Source organism: Pseudophryne corroboree, chromosome 12 (genome assembly GCF_028390025.1).
Source record: "Pseudophryne corroboree isolate aPseCor3 chromosome 12, aPseCor3.hap2, whole genome shotgun sequence".
Taxonomy (NCBI): Eukaryota; Metazoa; Chordata; class Amphibia; order Anura; family Myobatrachidae; genus Pseudophryne; species Pseudophryne corroboree.
Genome location: NC_086455.1, coordinates 86,428,908 through 86,453,075, shown reverse-complemented (window position 1 = coordinate 86,453,075; position 24,168 = coordinate 86,428,908). Strand labels below are relative to the sequence as shown.

Sequence of the window (24,168 nt, the reverse complement as noted above, 5' to 3'; positions counted from 1 at the left end):
TATGGTTCCTAAAGACTGGCGTATAGCGGAAGTAGTGCCAATATTCAAAAAGGGAAGTAAAGCTGAACCGGTTAATTATAGACCAGTTAGTCTTACATCTATAGTGGGGAAAGTATTGGAAGGTATTTTAAGGGATAGTATTCAGAAGTTCCTTGACATCAATAAGGTCATTAAAAGGAATCAAAATGTATTTGTGAAGGACAGATCATGGCAAACCAACTTACTTGGCCTTTATGAAACAGTAAGTGCAAACCTTGATCAGTGGATGGAGGTGGATGTAGTGGCGGATTCAGGGGGGGCACCCAGGCATGTGCCCCCCCCTGTCGTTTAGGATATATTCATAATACAGTAGCTGCATGGGCTGTGGGGGCCGCAGGTTGCATGCGTCCCCGACCCCATTAGCGTGTCACCAAGAAGCAGGGCTGGCCAGAGCGTGGTGGCCGAAGCGGAGTGGCGTGAGCGGCGGTTCTTCAGCGGCGGTTCACTGACAGACTGTGTCTGTCTGTGTGATGAGATCATGAGAAGAACTGACTCGCTCCTGGCCGGAAGTGGAACAGAAGCGGCGCAGTGAGCAGCACTTCTACACCAAGTCAGTGAAGAACTGCCGCTCACTGCGCCGGCTCTGTTCCACTTCCTGCCGGGAGCGAGTCAGTTCTTCTCATGGTTTCATCACACAGACATTAGTCTGTCAGTGAACCGCCGCTCACTTGAAACGGCTCACTCGGGCAGCTCACTCGATCCAGGCAGGAGAACAGTTAGAGATTCAGCACTCACAGTCAGCACAGCAGCCAGGGGGATCACACTGTGTAATATCACAGTATCTATCTAGGAGATTCAGTGCACCAGCTGCTGTATAAACATACAAAATAGATAAGATGTCATAAAAACTGGAGCATTATCTGGAGTTTGCCAAAACACTATGCTTATAGTTGCATTATAGTCCTTGCCTAAATTAGAGATGGGTAGCTCACTATTGAGCCGGCGCAGTGAGCGGCGGTTCTTCACTGACACTAACTCAGTGAAGAACCGCTGCTCACTGCGCCGGCTCTGTTCCACTTTCTGCCGGGAGCAAGTGAGCCGTTCAAAAGAACCGGCTCTTTTCCATGAGCTGAACCGTTCAGAGCCGCTCACTGAAAAGAGCCGAGTTCTCCACCTCTATGTGGCGTGGCGGCGGCCGTGATTTGGGGGCACTCCTTCTACCTCCCCTCAGCCCGGATTACTGTGGCTGAGTCCCGCTGCTGCCCATACCCGCTGCGGTCGTTGTCAGTCAGGGCAGCCTGATCATGGCGATGCCCTTGTGTGTGCGGGTGCTGCGCCTCTCTGGGGCCACCCGGCTCCTACGCTCTCCCCACGTACAGAAGCTCCACGCCATCCACGCTCTGGCATCCAAGGCGCCCGTGTCCACCGCAACAGGTCACGACAACCATGAGGATGATATGTCCGATTCCTATGCCAGGGTAAGACCCCCCTTATATTCCTACAGTGTCATTGCCCATAAGTGCTGCATGTCATACCCCCTATATCCTGTACCATGTGTACTGAGGTGACAACCCCTGTATACCTGTCCATACTATTCCTATATACCGTGTGCCCTGTATGAGGTGATACCCCCTATATACCTATCTATAGTGTTGTTCTTATATACCATGTGTACTGTATGAGGTGATAACACCTATATATAGTGTTATTCCTATATACCGTGTGCCCTGTATGAGGTGATAACCCCTATATACGCACACTCACTCCATCCCCTACCAGACCTGTCCCCGCACACTCACCCTGTCTCCTACCAGACCTGTCCCTGAACTCACCCTGTTCCCTACCAGACCTGTCCCTGCACACACACCCTGTCCCCTACCAGGCCTGTCTACGCACTCACTCCATCCCCTACCAGACCTGTCCCCGCACACTCACCCTGTCCCCTACCAGACCTGTCCCTGCACACACACCCTGTCCCCTACCAGGCCTGTCTATGCACACTCACTCCGTCCCCTACCAGACCTGTCCTTGCATACTCACCCTGTCACCCACCAGATCTGTACTCCATGCCCACAGCGTGATAAAAATGAGGTTGTGGCTCGTTGGTATGGCACTGTGACGCCACAACCCTTATTATGAGACCACACCCACCTGCCCAGGAGCGTGCGCAAAAGTCCCCCCCCCCCCGCCTTCCCCTATCATGGTGCCCCCCCCCCTGTCATTTTGTTCTGGATCCGCCCCTGGGTGGATGTAATCTTTTTAGGCTTTGCCAAAGCTTACGACACTGTACCACACATGCAACTTATCTATAAGCTACAAGAAATAGGGCTAGGGAGCACAATATGCACTTGGGTCAAAAATTGGTTAGAGAATAGGGAACAGCGCGTTGTGGTTAATGGATCATTTTCAAATTGGACTGAAGTGCTAAGTGATGTGACACAAGGGTCTGTACTAGGACCACTATTGTTCAACATTTTCATTAACGACCTAACAAAGGGGGTCATTCCAAGTTGATCGCTCGCTAGCTAGTTTTAGCAGCCATGCAAACGTTATGCCGCCGCTCACTGGGGAGTGTATTTTAGCTTAGCACAAGTGTGAACGCATGTGCAGCCAAGCTCTGCAAAAAAGTCTGTGCAGTTTCAGAGTAGCTCTGAACCTACTCAGCGCTTGCGATCACTTCAGCCTATTCGTGTCCGGATTTGACGTCATACACCCGCCCAGCCGCGCCTGCGTTTTTTCAGACACGCCTGCGTTTTTGCAAACACTCCCTGAAAATGGTCAGTTGACATCCAGAAACGCCCCCTTCCTGTCAATCTTCTTGCGGCCGTCAGTGTGAACCTGTGCACAACCACAACGGGCTTTGTACCCGTACGACGTGCATGCGCATTGCGGCCCATACGCATGTGCAGAAAAGCTGATTTTTAGCCTGATCGCTGCACTGCGAACAAGGGCAGCTAGTGATCAACTCAGAATGACCCCCAAAAGGTCTAGAGAGTATGGTGTCAATTTTTGCAGACGATACCAAATTGTGTAAAGTTATAAATACGGAGGGGTATGCTGAGTCTCTTCTCAATGACTTAGTTAAATTAGAAGCATGGGCAGCCAAATGTGGAATGCGCTTCAATACAGACAAGTGTAAGGTAATGCACTGTGGTAGCAAGAACAAAAATTACACCTACATACTAAATGGGGTAACAGTTGATTCTGTACTGGAAAAGGACTTAGGTGTTCACATAGATAGCAAACTAAGCAGCAGTACCCAAAGTAGGATTGCAGCAAAAAAGGCTAATAAGATATTAGCATGCATAAAATGAGGAATTGATGCAAGGGACGAGAGTGTTATACTCCCATTATATAAATCACTAGTGAGGCCACACCCTGAATACTGTGTGCAATTTGAAATGATATTCTGGAGCTAGAAAAGGTTCAGAGGTGGGCGACCAAACTAATTAAGGTCATGGAGACGCTGGAATACGAGGAAAGGCTTGCAAGGCTAAGCATGTTTACACTGGAAAAGAGGAGACTAAGAGGGGACATGATCAACATCTACAAATATATATATATAGTCCCCAAACAGCACATGATGCAAAGAAAAAAAGAGGTGCACCAAGGTCGCTGGATGGCTAAGCTAAGTGACCCAAGTGGCCGGCACAAACACCTGGCCCATCTAGGAGTGGCACTGCAGTGTCAGACAGGATGGCACTTAAAAAAATAGTCCCCAAACAGCACATGACGCAAAGAAAAAAAAGAGGTGCACCGAGGTCGCTGGATGGCTAAGCTAAGCGACCCATTTGGCCGGAACAAACACCTGGTACATCTAGGAGTGGCACTGCAGTGTCAGACATGATGGCACTTAAAAAAAAATAGTCCCCAAACAGCACATGATGCAAAGAAAAAAAGAGAGGTGCAATAAGGTCGCTGGATGACTAAGCTAAGCAACCCAAGTGGCCGGCACAAACACCTGGCCCATCTAGGAGTGGCACTGCAGTGTCAGACAGGATGGCACTTAAATAAATAGTCCCCAAACAGCACATGATGTAAAGAAAAGAGAAAAAGAGGTGCACTGTGGTCGCTGGACAGCTAAGCTAAGCGACACAAACATCTCAATATCACAGGAATTATTCATTCTAATCAATGGTATTATTGGTCCAAATCACTGGAAGATAATGACAAAATTACAGGAATTATTCGTTCTAATCAATGGTATTATTGGTCCAAATCACTGGAAGAAAATGACAAAATCACAGGAATTATTTGTTCTAATCAATGGTATTATTGGTCCAAATCACTGGAAGAAAATGACAAAATCACAGGAATTATTTGTTCTAATCAATGGTATTATTGGTCCAAATCACTGGAAGAAAATGTCAAAATCACAGGAATTATTCGTTCTAATCAATGGTATTATTGGTCCAAATCACTGGAAGAAAATTACAAAATCACAGGAATTATTCGTTCTAATCAATGGTATTATTGGTCCAAATCACTGGAAGAAAATGGCAAAATCACAGGAATTATTTGTTCTAATCAATGGTATTATTGGTCCAAATCACTGGAAGAAAATGACAAAATCACTGGAATTATTTGTAAACATTTGTAGAAAGTCGCTGTTTTCTGATTACAGAAATGCTCAGGTATTCCTGCGAATCCACAATCCCTTCCCAGAGGAAAAAGAAATTGAGAAACCATTGTTTGAGAACGTTTGTTCTCTTTCCCTTACAAAGGAACAAACCACTTTCCAAGAAGACTGACGTTTTTGGGATTATGGAGACAACGTTTTGAATATAAATCCTAAAGCAGGTGGTGTATTAGAGCAAAAGAGTGCAAGAGACCAGCCATGATGTAGTTTCTGAAATATTATGACAAAATGTTACTGTATTTCATAAGCACTCATTCCTAACTCTGCTAAGTACTGTTTGGTATACTGTATCTGGCTTCCATGAGGTAGTTGTCCATTATTTAAGCTTCCATTGACCTTTTGAAAGCGGTAGAAGTTATTGATTCTTTTTTATTATTTTTATTTTCCCCTATTTTTAATTTTCTCCTGCATAGCCCAGTAAAATGTTGCAATGTTAAGTATTGACTTGTGCCTTCTGGGGGTCCACTTCTTCACCAAACCCAGCCAAATCTCATCCTAACCCTCTGTTCCACGTTCTCTATGTACCCCATCTGTGTCACCCATGTCTGTCTACCCCTCCCCTTTAGATTGTAAACTCTCACGAGCAGGGCCCTCTTCCCTCATGTGCTTATCCTTTGTCTTACTTTAATAATCTTCAACTGTACCACAACCAGCATCTTCTGCCGCCTTCCAGTGTCATCTGCTGATGTAACTATGTTTATTTACCCTGTACTTGTCCTTTACTGTCATCAACTGTAAGTTGCTCTTTTCCTGTTTGATTATTTATGTACTCTGTAATTGGGCGCCGCGGAACCCTTGTGGCGCCATATAAATAAAGGATAATAATAATATAGGGTGTATAATCCCCAGGTGTATCTCACACATCACTCAGTACAGATTACAGGATGTATAAAATCACCAGGTGTATAATACACGTCGCACAGTACAGTATACATACTGGTCACAATAATGCAGCACAGAGATAGTATACTTGACACAGAGCTGCAAGATACACAGCAATGGCCTACTGTACTGTACTATATATGTATACTGCTGGTCACCAAAATGCTGCACTGTTCTACTATATACTAGTCACAATAATGCAGCACAGAGATAGTATACTTGACACAGAGCTGCAAGATACACAGCAATGGCCTACTGTACTATACATGTTTACTGCTGGTCACCAAAATGCTGCACTGTCCTACTATATACTGCTCACAATAATGCAGCACAGAGATAGTATACTTGACACAGAGCTGCAAGATACACAGCAATGGCCTACTGTACTGTACTACTATAATACTGGTGGTGCCCAGTCCCCACAATGCAGCACACTGAGCACAGATATTTGCAGCACACTGAGCACAGATATGGAGCGTTTTCAGGCAGAGAACGTAGATATTTTCAGCACACTGAGCACAGATATTTGCAGCACACTGAGCACAGATTACGGATCTTTTCAGGGAGAGAACGCAGCCACGTCCTCTCCGTTCAATCTCCAATGCACGAGTGGAAAAATAAGAATTTACTTACCGATAATTCTATTTCTCGTAGTCCGTAGTGGATGCTGGGGACTCCGTCAGGACCATGGGGAATAGCGGCTCCGCAGGAGACAGGGCACAAAAATAAAGCTTTAGGATTAGGTGGTGTGTACTGGCTCCTCCCCCTATGACCCTCCTCCAAGCCTCAGTTAGGATACTGTGCCCGGACGAGCGTACACAATAAGGAAGGATATTGAATCCCGGGTAAGACTCATACCAGCCACACCAATCACACCGTATAACTTGTGATCTGAACCCAGTTAACAGTATGACAAACGTAGGAGCCTCTGAACAGACGGCTCACAACAATAACAACCAAATTTGTTTGTAACAATAACTATGTACAAGTATTGCAGACAATCCGCACTTGGGATGGGCGCCCAGCATCCACTACGGACTACGAGAAATAGAATTATCGGTAAGTAAATTCTTATTTTCTCTAACGTCCTAAGTGGATGCTGGGGACTCCGTCAGGACCATGGGGATTATACCAAAGCTCCCAAACGGGCGGGAGAGTGCGGATGACTCTGCAGCACCGAATGAGAGAACTCAAGGTCCTCCTCAGCCAGGGTATCAAATTTGTAGAATTTTGCAAACGTGTTTGCCCCTGACCAAGTAGCAGCTCGGCAGAGTTGTAATGCCGAGACCCCCCGGGCAGCCGCCCAGGATGAGCCCACTTTCCTTGTGGAATGGGCCTTGACAGATTTAGGTTGTGGCAAGCCTGCCACAGAATGTGCAAGTTGAATTGTGCTACAAATCCAACGAGCAATCGTCTGCTTAGAAGCAGGAGCACCCATCTTGTTGGGTGCATACAATATAAACAGTGAGTCAGACTTTCTGACTCCCGCCGTTCTTGAAATATATATTTTCAATGCCCGGACCACGTCCAACAACTTGGAATCCTCCAAATCGTTAGTAGCCGCAGGCACCACAATAGGCTGGTTCAGGTGAAACGCTGACACCACCTTAGGCAGAAAATGAGGACGCGTCCGCAGTTCTGCCCTGTCCGTATGGAAAATCAGATATGGGCTCTTATATGATAAAGCCGCCAATTCTGATACTCTCCTGGCTGAAGCCAGGGCCAGTAGCATGGTTACTTTCCATGTAAGATACTTCAACTCCACCGATTTGAGCGGCTCAAACCAATGGGATTTGAGAAAATCCAAGACTACATTAAGATCCCACGGTGCCACTGGGGGCACAACCGGGGGCTGTATATGTAGTACTCCTTTTACAAAAGTCTGGACTTCAGGAACTGAAGCCAATTCTTTCTGGAAGAAAATCGACAGGGCCGAAATTTGAACCTTAATGGACCCCAATTTGAGGCCCATAGACAATCCTGTTTGCAGGAAATGTAGGAATCGACCCAGTTGAAATTCCTCCGTGGGGGCCTTCCTGGCCTCACACCACGCAACATATTTTCTCCAAATGCGGTGATAATGTTGTGCAGTCACCTCCTTCCTGGCTTTTACCAGTGTAGGAATGACCTCTTCCGGAATGCCTTTTTCCCTTAGAATTCGGCGTTCAACCGCCATGCCGTCAAACGCAGCCGCGGTAAGTCTTGGAATAGACACGGTCCCAGCTGAAGCAGGTCCCGTCTTAGAGGTAGAGGCCACGGATCCTCCGTGAGCATCTCTTGAAGTTCCGGGTACCAAGTTCTTCTTGGCCAATCCGGAGCCACTAGTATCGTTCTTACTCCCTTTTGCCGTATAATTCTCAGTACTTTTGGTATGAGAGGCAGAGGAGGGAACACATACACTGACTGGAACACCCACGGTGTTACCAGAGCGTCCACAGCTATTGCCTGAGGGTCTCTTGACCTGGCGCAATACCTGTCCAGTTTTTTGTTGAGGCGGGACGCCATCATATCCACCATTGGTTTTTCCCAACGGTTCACAATCATGTGGAAGACTTCTGGATGAAGTCCCCACTCTCCCGGGTGTAGATCGTGTCTGCTGAGGAAGTCTGCTTCCCAGTTGTCCACTCCCGGAATGAATACTGCTGACAGTGCTATCACATGATCTTCCGCCCAGCGAAGAATCCTTGCAACTTCTGCCATTGCTGTCCTGCTTCTTGTGCCGCCCTGTCTGTTTACGTGGGCGACTGCCGTGATGTTGTCCGACTGGATCAACACCGGCTGACCCTGAAGCAGGGGTTTTGCCAGACTTAGAGCATTGTAAATCGCTCTTAGCTCCAGTATATTTATGTGAAGAGACATCTCCAGGCTTGACCATACTCCCTGGAAGTTTCTTCCCTGTGTGACCGCTCCCCAGCCTCTCAGACTGGCATCCGTGGTCACCAGGACCCAGTCCTGTATGCCGAATCTGCGGCCCTCTAACAGATGAGCACTCTGCAACCACCACAGAAGAGACACCCTTGTCCGTGGCGATAAGGTTATCCGCTGATGCATCTGCAGATGTGATCCGGACCATTTGTCCAGCAGATCCCACTGAAAAGTTCGTGCGTGGAATCTGCCGAATGGAATCGCTTCGTAAGAAGCCACCATCTTTCCCAGGACTCTTGTGCATTGATGCACAGACACTTTCCCTGGTTTTAGGAGGTTCCTGACAAGTTCGGATAACTCCCTGGCTTTCTCCTCCGGAAGAAACACCTTTTTCTGAACCGTGTCCAGAATCATTCCCAGGAACAGCAGACGTGTCGTCGGGGTCAACTGAGATTTTGGAAAATTCAGAATCCACCCGTGTTGTTGCAGCACTAGTCGGGTTAGTGCTACTCCGTCCTCCAGCTGTTCTCTGGACCTTGCCCTTATCAGGAGATCGTCCAAGTAAGGGATAATTAATACGCCTCTTCTTTGCAGAAGAATCATCATTTCGGCCATTACCTTGGTAAAGACCCGAGGTGCCGTGGACAATCCAAACGGCAGCGTCTGAAACTGATAATGACAGTTTTGCACCACGAACCTGAGGTACCCTTGATGTGAAGGGCAAATTGGGACATGCAGGTAAGCATCCTTTATGTCCAGGGACACCATAAAGTCCCCTTCTTCCAGATTCGCTATCACTGCTCTGAGTGACTCCATCTTGAACTTGAATTTTTGTATGTACAGGTTCAAAGATTTCAGATTTAGAATAGGTCTTACCGAGCCGTCCGGCTTCGGTACCACAAATAGCGTGGAGTAATACCCCTTTCCCTGTTGTAGGAGGGGTACCTTGACTATCACCTGCTGAGAAAACAGCTTGTGAATGGCTTCCAATACCGTCGCCCTGTCTGAGGGAGACGTTGGCAAAGCAGACTTTAGGAACCTGCGAGGGGGAGACTTCTCGAATTCCAACCTGTAACCCTGAGATACTACCTGCAGGATCCAGGGGTCCACCTGTGAGCAAGGCCACTGTGCGCTGAAATTCTTGAGTCGACCCCCCACCGCTCCTGAGTCCGCTTGTAAGGCCCCAGCGTCATGCTGAGGGCTTTGCAGAACCCTGAGAGGGCTTCTGTTCCTGGGCAGGGGCTGCTTGCTGCCCTCTCTTACCCCTTCCTCTGCCCCGAGGCAGATATGACTGTCCTTTTGTCCGCTTGTTCTTATAGGACCGAAAGGACTGCGGCTGAAAAGACGGTGTCTTTTTCTGTTGGGAGGGGGTCTGAGGTAAAAAGGTGGATTTTCCGGCCGTTGCCGTGGCCACCAGATCCGATAGACCGACGCCAAATAATTCCTCCCCTTTATACGGCAATACTTCCATATGTCGTTTGGAATCCGCATCACCTGACCACTGTCGCGTCCATAAACTCCTTCTGGCAGATATGGACATCGCATTTACTCTCGATGCCAGAGTGCAAATATCTCTCTGAGCATCACGCATATAAAGGAAAGCATCCTTTAATTGCTCTATAGTCAATAAAATACTGTCCCTATCCAGGGTATCAATATTTTCAGTCAGGGAATCCAACCAGACGACCCCAGCACTGCACATCCAGGCTGAGGCGATGGCTGGTCGCAGTATAACACCAGTATGTGTGTATATACTTTTTAGGGTAGTTTCCAGTCTCCTATCAGCTGGATCCCTGAGGGCGGCCGTATCAGGAGACGGTAACGCCACTTGTTTTGATAAGCGTGTGAGCGCCTTATCCACCCTAGGGGGTGTTTCCCAGCGCGCCCTAACCTCTGGCGGGAAAGGGTATAATGCTAATAACTTTTTTGAAATTAGCACTTTTCTATCTGGGTTAACCCACGCTTCATCACATACATCATTTAATTCCTCTGATTCAGGAAAAACTACAGGTAGTTTTTTCACCCCCCACATAATACCCCTTTTTGTGGTACTTGCAGTATCAGAGATATGCAAAGCCTCCTTCATTGCCGTGATCATATAACGTGTGGCCCTACTTGAAAATACGTTTGTTTCATCACCGTCGACACTAGATTCAGTGTCTGTGTCTGGGTCTGTGTCGACCGACTGAGGTAAAGGGCGCTTTACAGCCCCTGACGGTGTCTGAGACGCCTGGGCAGGTACTAACTGGTTTGCCGGCCGTCTCATGTCGTCAACTGATTTTTGTAATGTGCTGACATTATCACGTAATTCCATAAACAAAGCCATCCATTCCGGTGTCGACTCCCTGGGGGGTGACATCACCATTATCGGCAATTGCTCTGCCTCCACACCAACATCGTCCTCATACATGTCGACACACACGTACCGACACACAGCAGACACACAGGGAATGCTCTTATCGAAGACAGGACCCCACTAGCCCTTTGGGGAGACAGAGGGAGAGTTTGCCAGCACACACCCAAGCGCTATAATATATATGGGAACAACCTTATATAAGTGTTGTTCCTTATAGCAGCTTAAATATATCAAAATATCGCCAAAAAATGCCCCCCCTCTCTGTTTTACCCTGTTTCTGTAGTGCAGTGCAGGGGAGAGTCCTGGGAGCCTTCCTCACAGCGGAGCTGAGCAGGAAAATGGCGCTGTGTGCTGAGGAGAATAAGCCCCGCCCCCTATTTCGGCGGGCTTTTCTCCCGGAGTTTTAGATATCTGGCATGGGTTAAATACATACATATAGCTTCAATGGCTATATGTGATGTATTCTTTTGCCATAAAGGTATTAAATATTGCTGCCCAGGGCGCCCCCAGCAGCGCCCTGCACCCTCCGTGACCGCTTGGTGTGAAGTGTGTGACAACAATGGCGCACAGCTGCAGTGCTGTGCGCTACCTTCATGAAGACTGAAGAGCTTCTGCCGCCTGTTTCCGGACCTTCAATCTTCAGCATCTGTAAGGGGGGTCGGCGGCGCGGCTCCGGGACGAACCCCAGGGTGAGACCTGTGTTCCGACTCCCTCTGGAGCTAATGGTGTCCAGTAGCCTAAGAATCCAATCCATCCTGCACGCAAGTGAGTTGAAATTCTCTCCCCTAAGTCCCTCGATGCAGTGAGCCTGTTGCCAGCAGGACTCACTGAAAATAAAAAACCTAAAAACTTTTTCTAAGCAGCTCTTTAGGAGAGCCACCTAGATTGCACCCTGCTCGGACGGGCACAAAAACCTAACTGAGGCTTGGAGGAGGGTCATAGGGGGAGGAGCCAGTACACACCACCTAATCCTAAAGCTTTATTTTTGTGCCCTGTCTCCTGCGGAGCCGCTATTCCCCATGGTCCTGACGGAGTCCCCAGCATCCACTTAGGACGTTAGAGAAAGGGCGGCAACGCACGGCTCTTTATATAGAATACGAATCTCGTGAGAATCCGACAGCGGGATGATGACGTTCGAGTTAACCGAGCAAGACGGGAAGATCCGAGGCTGCCTCGGAACCGTGTAAAATAGGTGAAGTTCGGGAGGGGGTTCGGATCTTGACGAACCGATCCCGCTCATCTCTACACTAGACTATTCTAAGGTGTTCATAAATGATTTATAGTCCGCACACAACAATTTTTATATAATACATCATTTACAATTATTATATTTATATATACCTTGTAAAGTGGAATTTTTAAGCTATCTATTTTAGAAGTATTTTAGTCTATTGTCAGCTAAATACATACAAATCCACTGAAGATTGTTGGAAATTGTGTCCTTGTCTTCCTTTATGGATTTCAGATTTTCGAACAAATGTACTTGATGCACTTGATGGAGCGTCAGTTACAGTGAATGAAGATGGAGTCTTTGGGAATGCAAAGACTTCAGGCAGTGACACTTCTCCATAAGTTTTACATTCCATTTCTTCATAACTTCCAGAATAAGTCTGTATAATTCAAATAGGCAACTCATGAAATCAGGAATTTGCAACTTGCTGCAACATAGGTATTTCATTTAAGACCAAACAATTAAGGCACGTTTTTGCTAAACATTTCTTTGTAGAAACATATACTATTTGTATGATGTCAGCAACAAACCATAGCTGCTGAGGCAAAAGTAAATCATAATAAATCTGCACTGTACCTGTGAAGCATAACCTGAGTCTTTGGAGGTATCTTGGACATCAGTGGTCTGCTGTTTTCTAACTTCTATTAATAAATGCAAGAACATGAATTAAGTAAATTATACTTTTCATATTGGTACAAACACAAACAGATTTTGTCTAGTTCCAGATGGGGCCCGAAAATGATAGCCCAGCATCCCTTGATATAGGACAGTTTCCAAACAAGTCCATGATTGTACAGTTAGAGATGTTGATAATCTTCCCACTGTGTGATGCTCAGCAAAACTGCAAAGACACCGAAAGCTTCATCCACCCATCTACAGTCCTAGGACAACATAGTAAAGGACCAATTCAATTTGGCTGCAAGCACCTTGCATGATAATACTTTGCAGAATGTTAGTGTAGTAAAGCATTGCTTCGAATTGCATGCACAGCAAAAATAAGCAATGTTTCATGTACCACAATTTATGATAGTGTGTGCAGCTAGACAATGGGCCTGATTCAGATGTGTTTGGAGTTGCTATCGCTACTGCTTACATAGAAGCAGCAGCAATAGCATTAATATGGGCCCTCATTCCGAGTTGTTCGCTCGCAAGGCGATTTTAGCAGAGTTGCTCACGCTAAGCCGCCGCCTACTGGGAGTGAATCTTAGCATAGTAAAATTGCGAACGAAAGATTCGCAATATTGCGATTACAAACTTCTTAGCAGTTTCAGAGTAGCTTCAGACTTACTCGGCATCTGCGATCAGTTCAGTGCTTGTCGTTCCTGGTTTGACGTCACAAACACACCCAGCGTTCGCCCAGACACTCCTCCGTTTCTCCAGCCACTCCCGCGTTTTTTCCGGAAACGGTAGCGTTTTTTCCCACACGCCCAAAAAACGGCCTGTTTCCGCCCAGAAACACCCATTTCCTGTCAATCACACTACGATCGCCTGAGCGATGAAAAAGCCGTGAGTAAAAATACTAACTTCATAGCAAATTTACTTGGCGCAGTCGCAGTGCGAACATTGCGCATGCGCACTAAGCGGAAAATCGCTGCGATGCGATGAAATTTACCGAGCGAACAACTCGGAATGAGGGCCATGGTACTGTGCAGCAGGAGGCTTGTTGCCTATTGCTGCATTACTGAACAAAACTGCATCCTAGGATACAGTTTCGGAACAACTTCAACACTTTCAGCCGGCTGCAAGTCCCACCGGGTAGCACAAGCTGGCCGATCCAAGAGGCTAGAAAATCTCCATCCTCTACATAGAAACATAGAATTTGATTGCAGATAAGAACCACTTGGCCCATCTAGTCTGACCCTTTGTTTTTTACCATATTTTTACCTCAAACCTTATTTGATCCTTAATTACTGTATTTGTAAGGATATGTTTAAATTGCTCTACTGTCTTAGCCTCTACCACTTCTGATGTGAGGCTATTCCACTTGTCCACTACCCTTTCTGTCAAGTAATTGTTCTTCATATTTCCCCTGAACCTACCTCCCTCCAGTTTCAGTGCATGTCCTCGTATTCAAATACATCTCTTCATTTGAAGAATGTTTCCCTCCTGGACTTTGTTAAAACCCTTGATATTTTTCAAAGTTTCTATCATGTCCCTCCTTTCCCTTCTCTGCTACAAACTATACATATTGAGATTTTTTAGTCTTTCTGTGTATGTTTTGTGATGTAGGCCATGTACTATTTTAATTGCCGTATTTTGTACAGTCTCTAATGTATTAATATACTTCTGAAGATATGGCCTCCAGAATTGAACACAGTATTCTAGATGAGGCCGTACCAATGATCTATAGAGTGTCATTATTACTTCTTTCTTGCTGCTGATGATTCTTTCTGCTGCTGAAGAAGATATTGGGCTAGTCCCTCCCCAACAACAGCAGCGACATGCTACTGTTTTGAGAAACGGAGGCCATGCTGTCCTCTCCCCACCATCCAAACGGCAGCAGCCAGTCACTGACAGTCTGCTGTTGTCCTGCTTCCTGTGTTGCAGGACCCATTTGTGCAAGCGCAGAACGGGTCTTGTGCATGCACAACAGTTCCAAACATCAGTACTTTTTCAGCACAGGATAGCACTCCAACCACATCTTATTCATGCCCATTGTCAGACCCTGCCCTACGTATACGCCGACTACGCAGCAGCGTAGAGTGCGGGACTGATGAGGGCGCGCTGCAGTCAGTAGTCTCCCACTAATCTCCCAGCAGCCGGACTCCACGCCTGCCCTACACCGCTGCTAGATACTATAGCTTCCTCTCCCCTGTCATACTGCCCCACATCCGGGGCTCTACTGCTGTGAGAGAAGTAAGATTAGGGTTAGAGGAGCCGGGCTGTGAGCATGGGAGAGGGGAGGGGGACGGTGAATGTCAGATCCCCCTGTCAGGGAGGTGCCACAGGTCACAGAGTTACTGATTGGCGCTAAGTCTGGCTCTGAGTGACATTACTGCTCTCGGTTTTCTTCCGCTCTGTCCAGCTGCAGCAGCAATGTCCCGTTGTACAGCTGGGAGCGGCGGCTGAGTGCCCCATTACCCTATGCACAAACACATAAGGGCAGGGGCAGTGAGTGTCACGTGGAGTACGAAATGACGGCTCGGAGTCACTCGCCGCCAGCTGTGTGCACGTTGTGATACATGGCTCAGGCTGGCGATAAGTGATACAGGGCTGCTGAGTAAGGCGAGCAGCAAAACATCTTTTTTTTTTCAGATGACTGATCTGTTAAAGAAAATATGACTTTAGTAGAAAAAAGTGCATTCTACAAGCAGGTGGTTTATTTAAATACCAGGGGTCACATTTATGAGTAACCCCTTAGCCCATAATAATGAGGCTACGGTATGTGATCCTTTCAGTATTTGACAAACAGCTTTATAGTAAAAAATAAAACGTATACAGTTACTGAACAGTAGTGTTAAAAGTGAGTAGGAAAGTCACGTAATGTCGTTTGAAACGTGTGGACCTTTTTGTGTGGTTAAGATAAATAACTGTCCTTAGTCACGTCCGCAACGAGAAGTCTTTCACTTTAGAGAAGTCTCAATTGGTCATTCTCCGAGTTTTCCCCTGTATAAGTGCCAAGGTATCGGGAACGTTCTTCTCCTCAGTAATTGAAGACAAAAGGGACAGAAAAAAAGTTCGCTAATGGTATAGTAGATGTATGAGAGGATGGAGACGTCTAAATATAAAATCTTTAACGAAATGGTAGCTGTTGGTTGCGTACCCGTACTCACGTAGAAAGACGTGATATGCCCTCGCGTAAAGGTATCTTTGGTATTCTTATGGATTTGTCCTCCTTCTCCAACCAGGATCCCTTATGATTCTTATCCTCAGGAGTAGAAGAAGAACAATTGATAGTGTAGTGAGTTGGGGGGTATAACCGCTCGAAGGTAAAGTACTATTCTAAAATTGCAATTTCACAGTGGGGGAGTGCATACCGTACTCACATCCATAATGGGGTGTGAAAAACGCATAAAGGTATCTTTAGCTTGGTATGTTGTCACACACGGTCACACTCACATACGTTAAGTAAATGAGGGGTGGGCGTACCCAACTCACACTGCTCAATGCGAAGACTTGTATGTAATGGTATCTTTGAGTGGTCCTGCAGGGTCTAAATAGTCCTTATTCTAGGGTCCGTTCCCCTCGTATGATACATGAAGAGAAATGAGGCAAGGTGTCATGGGATGACACATATACAATTTATTTGCACAAACGGTTTTTAAAACAACATATAAAAATAAATAAAAAAAATAAAAACAGCCAATGGACTTCAGGTAAAATAAGGGGGGTAAGCACAGGTGGAGAGATGTTGATATCCGGATTATTCTCACCTTAGTCAATACCGTCCCGAATCGGTCCCTGGTAGTCCTAGGCCCTCACACCAACGCGTTTCGACTGAAGAAGTCTTTCTCAAGGTGTGTGCTGAGGGCTCAGGTACCATTATTTATACCCCCTGACAGGAAGTCATGTGATAGGGGTGTGGTTCTGGATTAACCCACTGTATAATAATTCTCTTAAAAGTGACTAAAATCCATAATAGAAAATAGTGGGTAATGATGGAACAGCATAAATGAGCATAAAATGAATTTGTGCAGAGAAAAAACGGTGAGAATAGATTTAAAAAAGAATCGAATGGAAGCGCCGCGTCACTTCCGGTCTATGGAACGCATGTGGTTCCGGAAGTGACGTGGGGAGAAAATCCTGAATGGTGAAATGAATACATTGGATGGAGGCAGACGAGTACAGGGAGGTGTACTTGGACGCTGGGTGATAAAAGAATCATACCCAGCGTCCGGAGAGAAGCGCCTATGGTAGCGGCGGGTGGCGATGGTGGAACGCATGGACCGGAAATGACGTCATGCGTTCCACCGTAGACTTCCGCTTACGCGAGTGTGTATCTGGACGGGGGATGAGGTGGTGGAGCGCATGGACCGGAAGTTACGGTCATGCGTTTCACCCAGGTATTACAGTTAATAGGAGGTGGTGGAAAAAGCTTTCCTGGTGACGTGGGTGGAACGCATATAGCCCGGAAGTGACGGGCGGTCCTGAAACAGAAGTTCAATGAATTGAGTAATATGTATTATACATAAAGTGGCTGATGCATAATAATAAATTGAATGCTGCAGAACAATGCAACATTATAGTACAAATCAGATTTAAAGTACAGCTGGGTATTTAACAGTGGTGTATCTTTCACAGATATAATTGATGAAGCTTTAAACTGGTACTTAAGTAACGTCATAAAAAGTTCAGATGTTGGGTGGCTGATGCATATTAATAAATTCAGATAGTATAGAACAATGAAACATTATAGTACAAAGCAAATTTAGAGTTCAATTGGGTATTTAACAGTGGTGTATCTTGCATGGATATATTTAATGGATCTTAGAACTAGTACTTAAATCAGGTCACAAATAGTTCAGGCTTGGGGGTAGGGGCACATGGGATATATTAATGATAGTACTAAGATTGGATTATTAGGGGTGTGCCGTCTACACTGGATGCAAGAATGAGACCGGGGTGTTGTAATGAGTCCCTGATGGGTGGTGGAAGGAGGCCAATATGGTCGAATGGTGGCTTATATGGTTGAAGGGATGATCCTGGAGCTTACAGAAACCATTTGGTCTCAAATTCCAGGTTTAGGCCTTGAGGTTTTAAGGTGCCCAAATTGAAGATGCTTCGCATTTCGGTTTGGGCAAGTCTTTCTTCTGTGTTTCCCTTTCTCCAGTTCCCTGTCACCGCCTGGATGCCACAGAATGAAGTTATCTCTGATGGTTTACAGTCGTGTACTTCCTTGAAATGGGCCGAGATACATATCCGAAAAACCAAGATTCACATACCGGAAAGCCAACAACCTACGCAAACATCTCGTCAAAAGCGCATTAGAAATCCCCAAGAGAACCACCACTATTAATAGCAAAGGCTTCTATAGGTGCGGCCAGTGCCAAATGTGCCGCAACTGCAAAAGCAATATATCCACCATAACAAGCTATACATCCACCAGTAACCGGAAAAAATACGACATTAAAGAATTCATAACATGTGACAGCAAAAATGTTGTGTACCTGGTACAATGTAAGTGCAATAAACAATACGTTGGAAGAACAACTAGAAAATTGAAGGAAAGAATGAGCGAACACCTCAGAAACATCAAGAAGGGCCTTTCCACTCATGGAATCTCGGCCCATTTCAAGGAAGTACACGACTGTAAACCATCAGAGATAACTTCATTCTGTGGCATCCAGGCGGTGACAGGGAACTGGAGAAAGGGAAACACAGAAGAAAGACTTGCCCAAACCGAAATGCGAAGCATCTTCAATTTGGGCACCTTAAAACCTCAAGGCCTAAACCTGGAATTTGAGACCAAATGGTTTCTGTAAGCTCCAGGATCATCCCTTCAACCATATAAGCCACCATTCGACCATATTGGCCTCCTTCCACCACCCATCAGGGACTCATTACAACACCCCGGTCTCATTCTTGCATCCAGTGTAGACGGCACACCCCTAATAATCCAATCTTAGTACTATCATTAATATATCCCATGTGCCCCTACCCCCAAGCCTGAACTATTTGTGACCTGATTTAAGTACTAGTTCTAAGATCCATTAAATATATCCATGCAAGATACACCACTGTTAAATACCCAATTGAACTCTAAATTTGCTTTGTACTATAATGCTTCATTGTTCTATACTATCTGAATTTATTAATATGCATCAGCCACCCAACATCTGAACTTTTTATGACGTTACTTAAGTACCAGTTTAAAGCTTCATCAATTATATCTGTGAAAGATACACCACTGTTAAATAACCAGCTGTACTTTAAATCTGATTTGTACTATAATGTTGCATTGTTCTGCAGCATTCAATTTATTATTATGCATCAGCCACTTTATGTATAATACATATTACTCAATTCATTGAACTTCTGTTTCAGGACCGCCCGTCACTTCCGGGCTATATGCGTTCCACCCACGTCACCAGGAAAGCTTTTTCCACCACCTCCTATTAACTGTAATACCTGGGTGAAACGCATGACCGTAACTTCCGGTCCATGCGCTCCACCACCTCATCCCCCGTCCAGATACACACTCGCGTAAGCGGAAGTCTACGGTGGAACGCATGACGTCATTTCCGGTCCATGCGTTCCACCATCGCCACCCGCCGCTACCATAGGCGCTTCTCTCCGGACGCTGGGTATGATTCTTTTATCACCCAGCGTCCAAGTACACCTCCCTGTACTCGTCTGCCTCCATCCAATGTATTCATTTCACCATTCAGGATTTTCTCCCCACGTCACTTCCGGAACCACATGCGTTCCATAGACCGGAAGTGACGCGGCGCTTCCATTCGATTCTTTTTTAAATCTATTCTCACCGTTTTTTCTCTGCACAAATTCATTTTATGCTCATTTATGCTGTTCCATCATTACCCACTATTTTCTATTATGGATTTTAGTCACTTTTAAGAGAATTATTATGCAGTGGGTTAATCCAGAACCACACCCCTATCACATGACTTCCTGTCAGGGGGTATAAATAATGGTACCTGAGCCCTCAGCACACACCTTGAGAAAGACTTCTTCAGTCGAAACGCGTTGGTGTGAGGGCCTAGGACTACCAGGGACCGATTCGGGACGGTATTGACTAAGGTGAGAATAATCCGGATATCAACATCTCTCCACCTGTGCTTACCCCCCTTATTTTACCTGAAGTCCATTGGCTGTTTTTATTTTTTTTATTTATTTTTATATGTTGTTTTAAAAACCGTTTGTGCAAATAAATTGTATATGTGTCATCCCATGACACCTTGCCTCATTTCTCTTCATGTATCATACGAGGGGAACGGACCCTAGAATAAGGACTATTTAGACCCTGCAGGACCACTCAAAGATACCATTACATACAAGTCTTCGCATTGAGCAGTGTGAGTTGGGTACGCCCACCCCTCATTTACTTAACGTATGTGAGTGTGACCGTGTGTGACAACATACCAAGCTAAAGATACCTTTATGCGTTTTTCACACCCCATTATGGATGTGAGTACGGTATGCACTCCCCCACTGTGAAATTGCAATTTTAGAATAGTACTTTACCTTCGAGCGGTTATACCCCCCAACTCACTACACTATCAATTGTTCTTCTTCTACTCCTGAGGATAAGAATCATAAGGGATCCTGGTTGGAGAAGGAGGACAAATCCATAAGAATACCAAAGATACCTTTACGCGAGGGCATATCACGTCTTTCTACGTGAGTACGGGTACGCAACCAACAGCTACCATTTCGTTAAAGATTTTATATTTAGACGTCTCCATCCTCTCATACATCTACTATACCATTAGCGAACTTTTTTTCTGTCCCTTTTGTCTTCAATTACTGAGGAGAAGAACGTTCCCGATACCTTGGCACTTATACAGGGGAAAACTCGGAGAATGACCAATTGAGACTTCTCTAAAGTGAAAGACTTCTCGTTGCGGACGTGACTAAGGACAGTTATTTATCTTAACCACACAAAAAGGTCCACACGTTTCAAACGACATTACGTGACTTTCCTACTCACTTTTAACACTACTGTTCAGTAACTGTATACGTTTTATTTTTTATTATTTATATATATCAACGAGCGCAGACGTGATCTCTCAAATTTTGTGTATTTGCTTGTGTTAGGGAGGTGAGTGACTCTCTGTAGATTTCACCACTGCGGCTCTCAGGGGCGCGGCAGTCCTTCAAACAGCCTCTCCAGCTTTATAGTAAACTAAGATTACTGCTGTTTGTCACTGTTTCGCTATGGTCCGCATTGCCAGCAATGGGGATGCAGTGCTGCCTTTCTGCCTTCAACAAAGCATTCCAGGCACTGCCGGGTACCCACGGGGTGACTCATGCACGTGCATCAAGCTACAGAGCAGAGGATGCCACCAGACCGACTACGCAGCATAAAGCGCGGGACTGATGACAGCACGCTGCAGTCAGTGTTCTCCCACTAACCTCCCAGCAGCTGGACTCCACACCTGCCCTACACCACTGCTGGACCCTGCTTCCTCCTCTCCCCTGTCACACTGCCACGCTTGGGGCACTGTCACACTCGCCGCCTCCAGGGCTCTCCCAGCCTGATCACACAGTGTCACCGGCACTACTTGAACGTGAAGAGGCCGTGCCCTGACAGCAGCTCGGACTCTGACGTGGATGAGACAAGCGAGAATAACTACTCCCGGTGAGTGATGGGCTAATACCCCGGGGCAGGGTGACAGGGGCAGCATCAACGCCACATATACGCAGAAGCGCCGTGACACAAGTGTGTGTTGTAATAAATAAAAAAAATGACCCAGTCACACACTGTGTATGGGTGTCAGTGTTCCCCTGGGACCTGCACCATATGTGTGTGTCATTGTCCCCTCCTATACAATCTATGTAATGTGTATAAGCAGCTCCTTTGTGGTGTAATGTGTATAAGCGGTTCCTCTGTGCTGTAACGTGTATAAGCGGCTCTACTGTGGTGTAACGAGAATACTACTGTGGTCTAACATGTATACTACTGTGGTGTAACATGTATAGGTGGCTACTCTGGTGTAACAAGTATACTACTGTGGTGTAACGTGTATACTACTGTGGTGTAACATGTATGTATAAGTGGCTCCTCTGGTGTAACGTGTATACTACTGTGGTGTAATGTGTATAAGCGGCTCTTCTGTGGTGTAAAGTGTGTAAGCAGCTCTACTGTGGTGTAACATGTATAAGTGGCTCCTCTGGTGTAACGTGCATAATACTGTGGTGTAACGTGTATAAGCTGCTCTACTGTGGTGTAACGTGTATAAGTGGCTCCTCTGTGGTGTAATGTGTATAAGCATCTCTACTGTGGGGAAGTAGCATGTATATTGGGCTCTACTATGCGGTGTAGTGTGAATTGATACTATTCTGTGGCCATGCCCCTTCCCCATGAAGCCACGCCCCTATGTATTTTACTAAGGGGCGCCAAAATATATATTCGAATACCCAAATAATTAGGCTAGGGCCGGCCTTGCCCATTGTGCAATGGTGCAAGGGGAGTACTGTATGTGGCTAATTGAATCGCCACTTAAAATGTAAACTTGTTTGCTACTTAAGGAGACATTCATGCAAGGTTGTCAAAATTAGAACAATTCTGTACGGCTCAATTTCAGCAGCCTATGAATGATCTCAGAAAATACATGGCGTCCCTGTTTAAATGCAGCTTCATGTATTCAGTAAATGGATCATGACCTACAGTAGACTATATAATACATTTGTGTTTCTGAAGGACAAGGCTTAGGACCTCAAAAATAGGGCAACAATCTTTATATATGGAACATATCTGAAACCGTGGACCCTCAATCTCTGGATGCCTACACGAAGCATCTGTATTTCTCTGTTGTTCATGACCTCACAGCTAAATATTTACAAATTGAGAAAGCACACAGGGCACTTTGTCTGATGCATAAAGAGGGAGAAACCCTCAGGGACTCATTATTAAAATTCTCTCATTTAAAACAAAGGTTCAGATTACAAATGCTTCTTGCAAACTTCCCAGTGAAATCTTTGAGGACTCTAAACTACAACTATCTGAGAACTTTGCTCCCTCTACACTCACCAAATGCAGGAACCTCCATAAGATCACAGGTGTCCTATGTGATCATGGCTATAAATACAAGTGTGGGTTTCCCTTGTGCGTGATCGTGCATGTTGGCAACAGACCAACCACGGTCTGTGATCTCAATCTTAGCCAATCTCAATGAAAATTACTTCTCACAGCAGAGATCCCCCATACAATAGATTTTCTCATGTTGTCTGTTATTGTTGCTGAATTGTCGTCCCACCTCACCCTTGTCACAAACTGCTAGACTGCTTACTCAGTCGGGTCGGTTTCATGACTCTCTTCACCTCACTTCCATGTCGGCTGAGCTATTACCCTTTCCTGTCATCATCAGTTTGCAGCTATTTCAGCATTTCTCATGGTAGTGCTAATTCATGGGGCTGCCATCTTGAATTCTTCTATTTTCACAACTGATCAATCCCTTCCCTGAACTATTGGTTACCTTTAGAGCATCAGCCAACACTGTCTGAGCCCTCTACAGGCAGGCTATTTAAACAGCTCACATGTACTTGATATTACCTTGTCAGTAGATATTCAGCTCCTTACTCCTGGATATCAATGTTTCTGAATGTTCCCGCAACTCCTCCTGGAAGTCTATTTATAAATCTGTGCAGTATTCAGTTCCTGACACTCTAGCTCCAGCTGCACTTGTGAAACCACCTGGAAAACTCCTGGAAATCCCAGTGCCCTGGCAGCATAGGTGGACATGAGTTCTCCTCCACCCCCCCCCCCCACCACACACCTCTACTTTGTGGAATTTTCGAGACAGTAGTCCTTGGTGATTCCGATCGCTCATGGTTTTCTATAAGCCTGGTGGGCCCGTGATCTTTTGTCATACCCTTTCCTATAGCGCTCCAACTAAGTTCCTTCCCTTTCCGTACTAAATTTTTACCTCGTGGTAAATGTAATAGCCTGCAGCTTGCAGGCTTCAGTGACTTCCCAGCAAATCTAGACAATATTTTAAAGTATAGGGAAAGAAAATAAGACTCTTGTTTGGGGGCACTCTTGGTTATATAACACCCGTGCAGGAAATTGGAATGGTCAATAAAATAAAATATAACCTTTATTAAATATTTTTATTATTATAAATTCTTTCTGAGATTGTGTATGATTGGCAAAAACTGCTGCAGAGAGATCATGCCTACCAATTTAATTAGGTGAAAATTTATTAGTTCCCAAAGTGGGTATTTTCTAGGCTATGAGAGCCCACTACTGATATTATCCACACTCTTATTTATATTCGGACCTATATTGGTTTAGGAAAAACTATCCACTCAAAAGTTCCTGAAACGGCACTACTTGTTAAGAACCAAAATTTCATATAAGACGAACACTTAAATTTCATAGTGCATATGGTACTGGCTCTTTTGGGTTTCTTCCTTTCTTAATTAATTACTACTACTCAACTTTCAGTCTTTTTAATAAAAGACCGGTGGTGAGCAGTTCAATCTCTATCCTAGTCACATGTAGGACATTCTTTATTTAACAAATTATGTTAACTCACAGAAAATAAAGTGAGTGTGATTCGCCCTTTCCCACATAAATAAAATCCTGCGTTTACT

General features: G+C 45.5%; 1 protein-coding gene across 16 annotated transcripts in view; it reads right to left on the bottom strand.

Moving 5' to 3' along the window:
- Nucleotides 1-24,168, bottom strand: part of LOC134980775 (protein SIX6OS1-like) — a 987,982-nt gene that overhangs the window by 157,554 nt on the left and 806,260 nt on the right. For all 16 annotated transcript variants that reach the window (XM_063947742.1, XM_063947731.1, XM_063947730.1 and 13 more), the window contains 2 exons: nucleotides 12,529-12,593; nucleotides 12,132-12,331 (listed from right to left, as the gene is read on the bottom strand). In XM_063947742.1, the coding sequence (XP_063803812.1) occupies nucleotides 12,132-12,331; nucleotides 12,529-12,593 (265 nt within the window). The remainder of the gene's footprint in view (nucleotides 1-12,131; nucleotides 12,332-12,528; nucleotides 12,594-24,168) is intronic.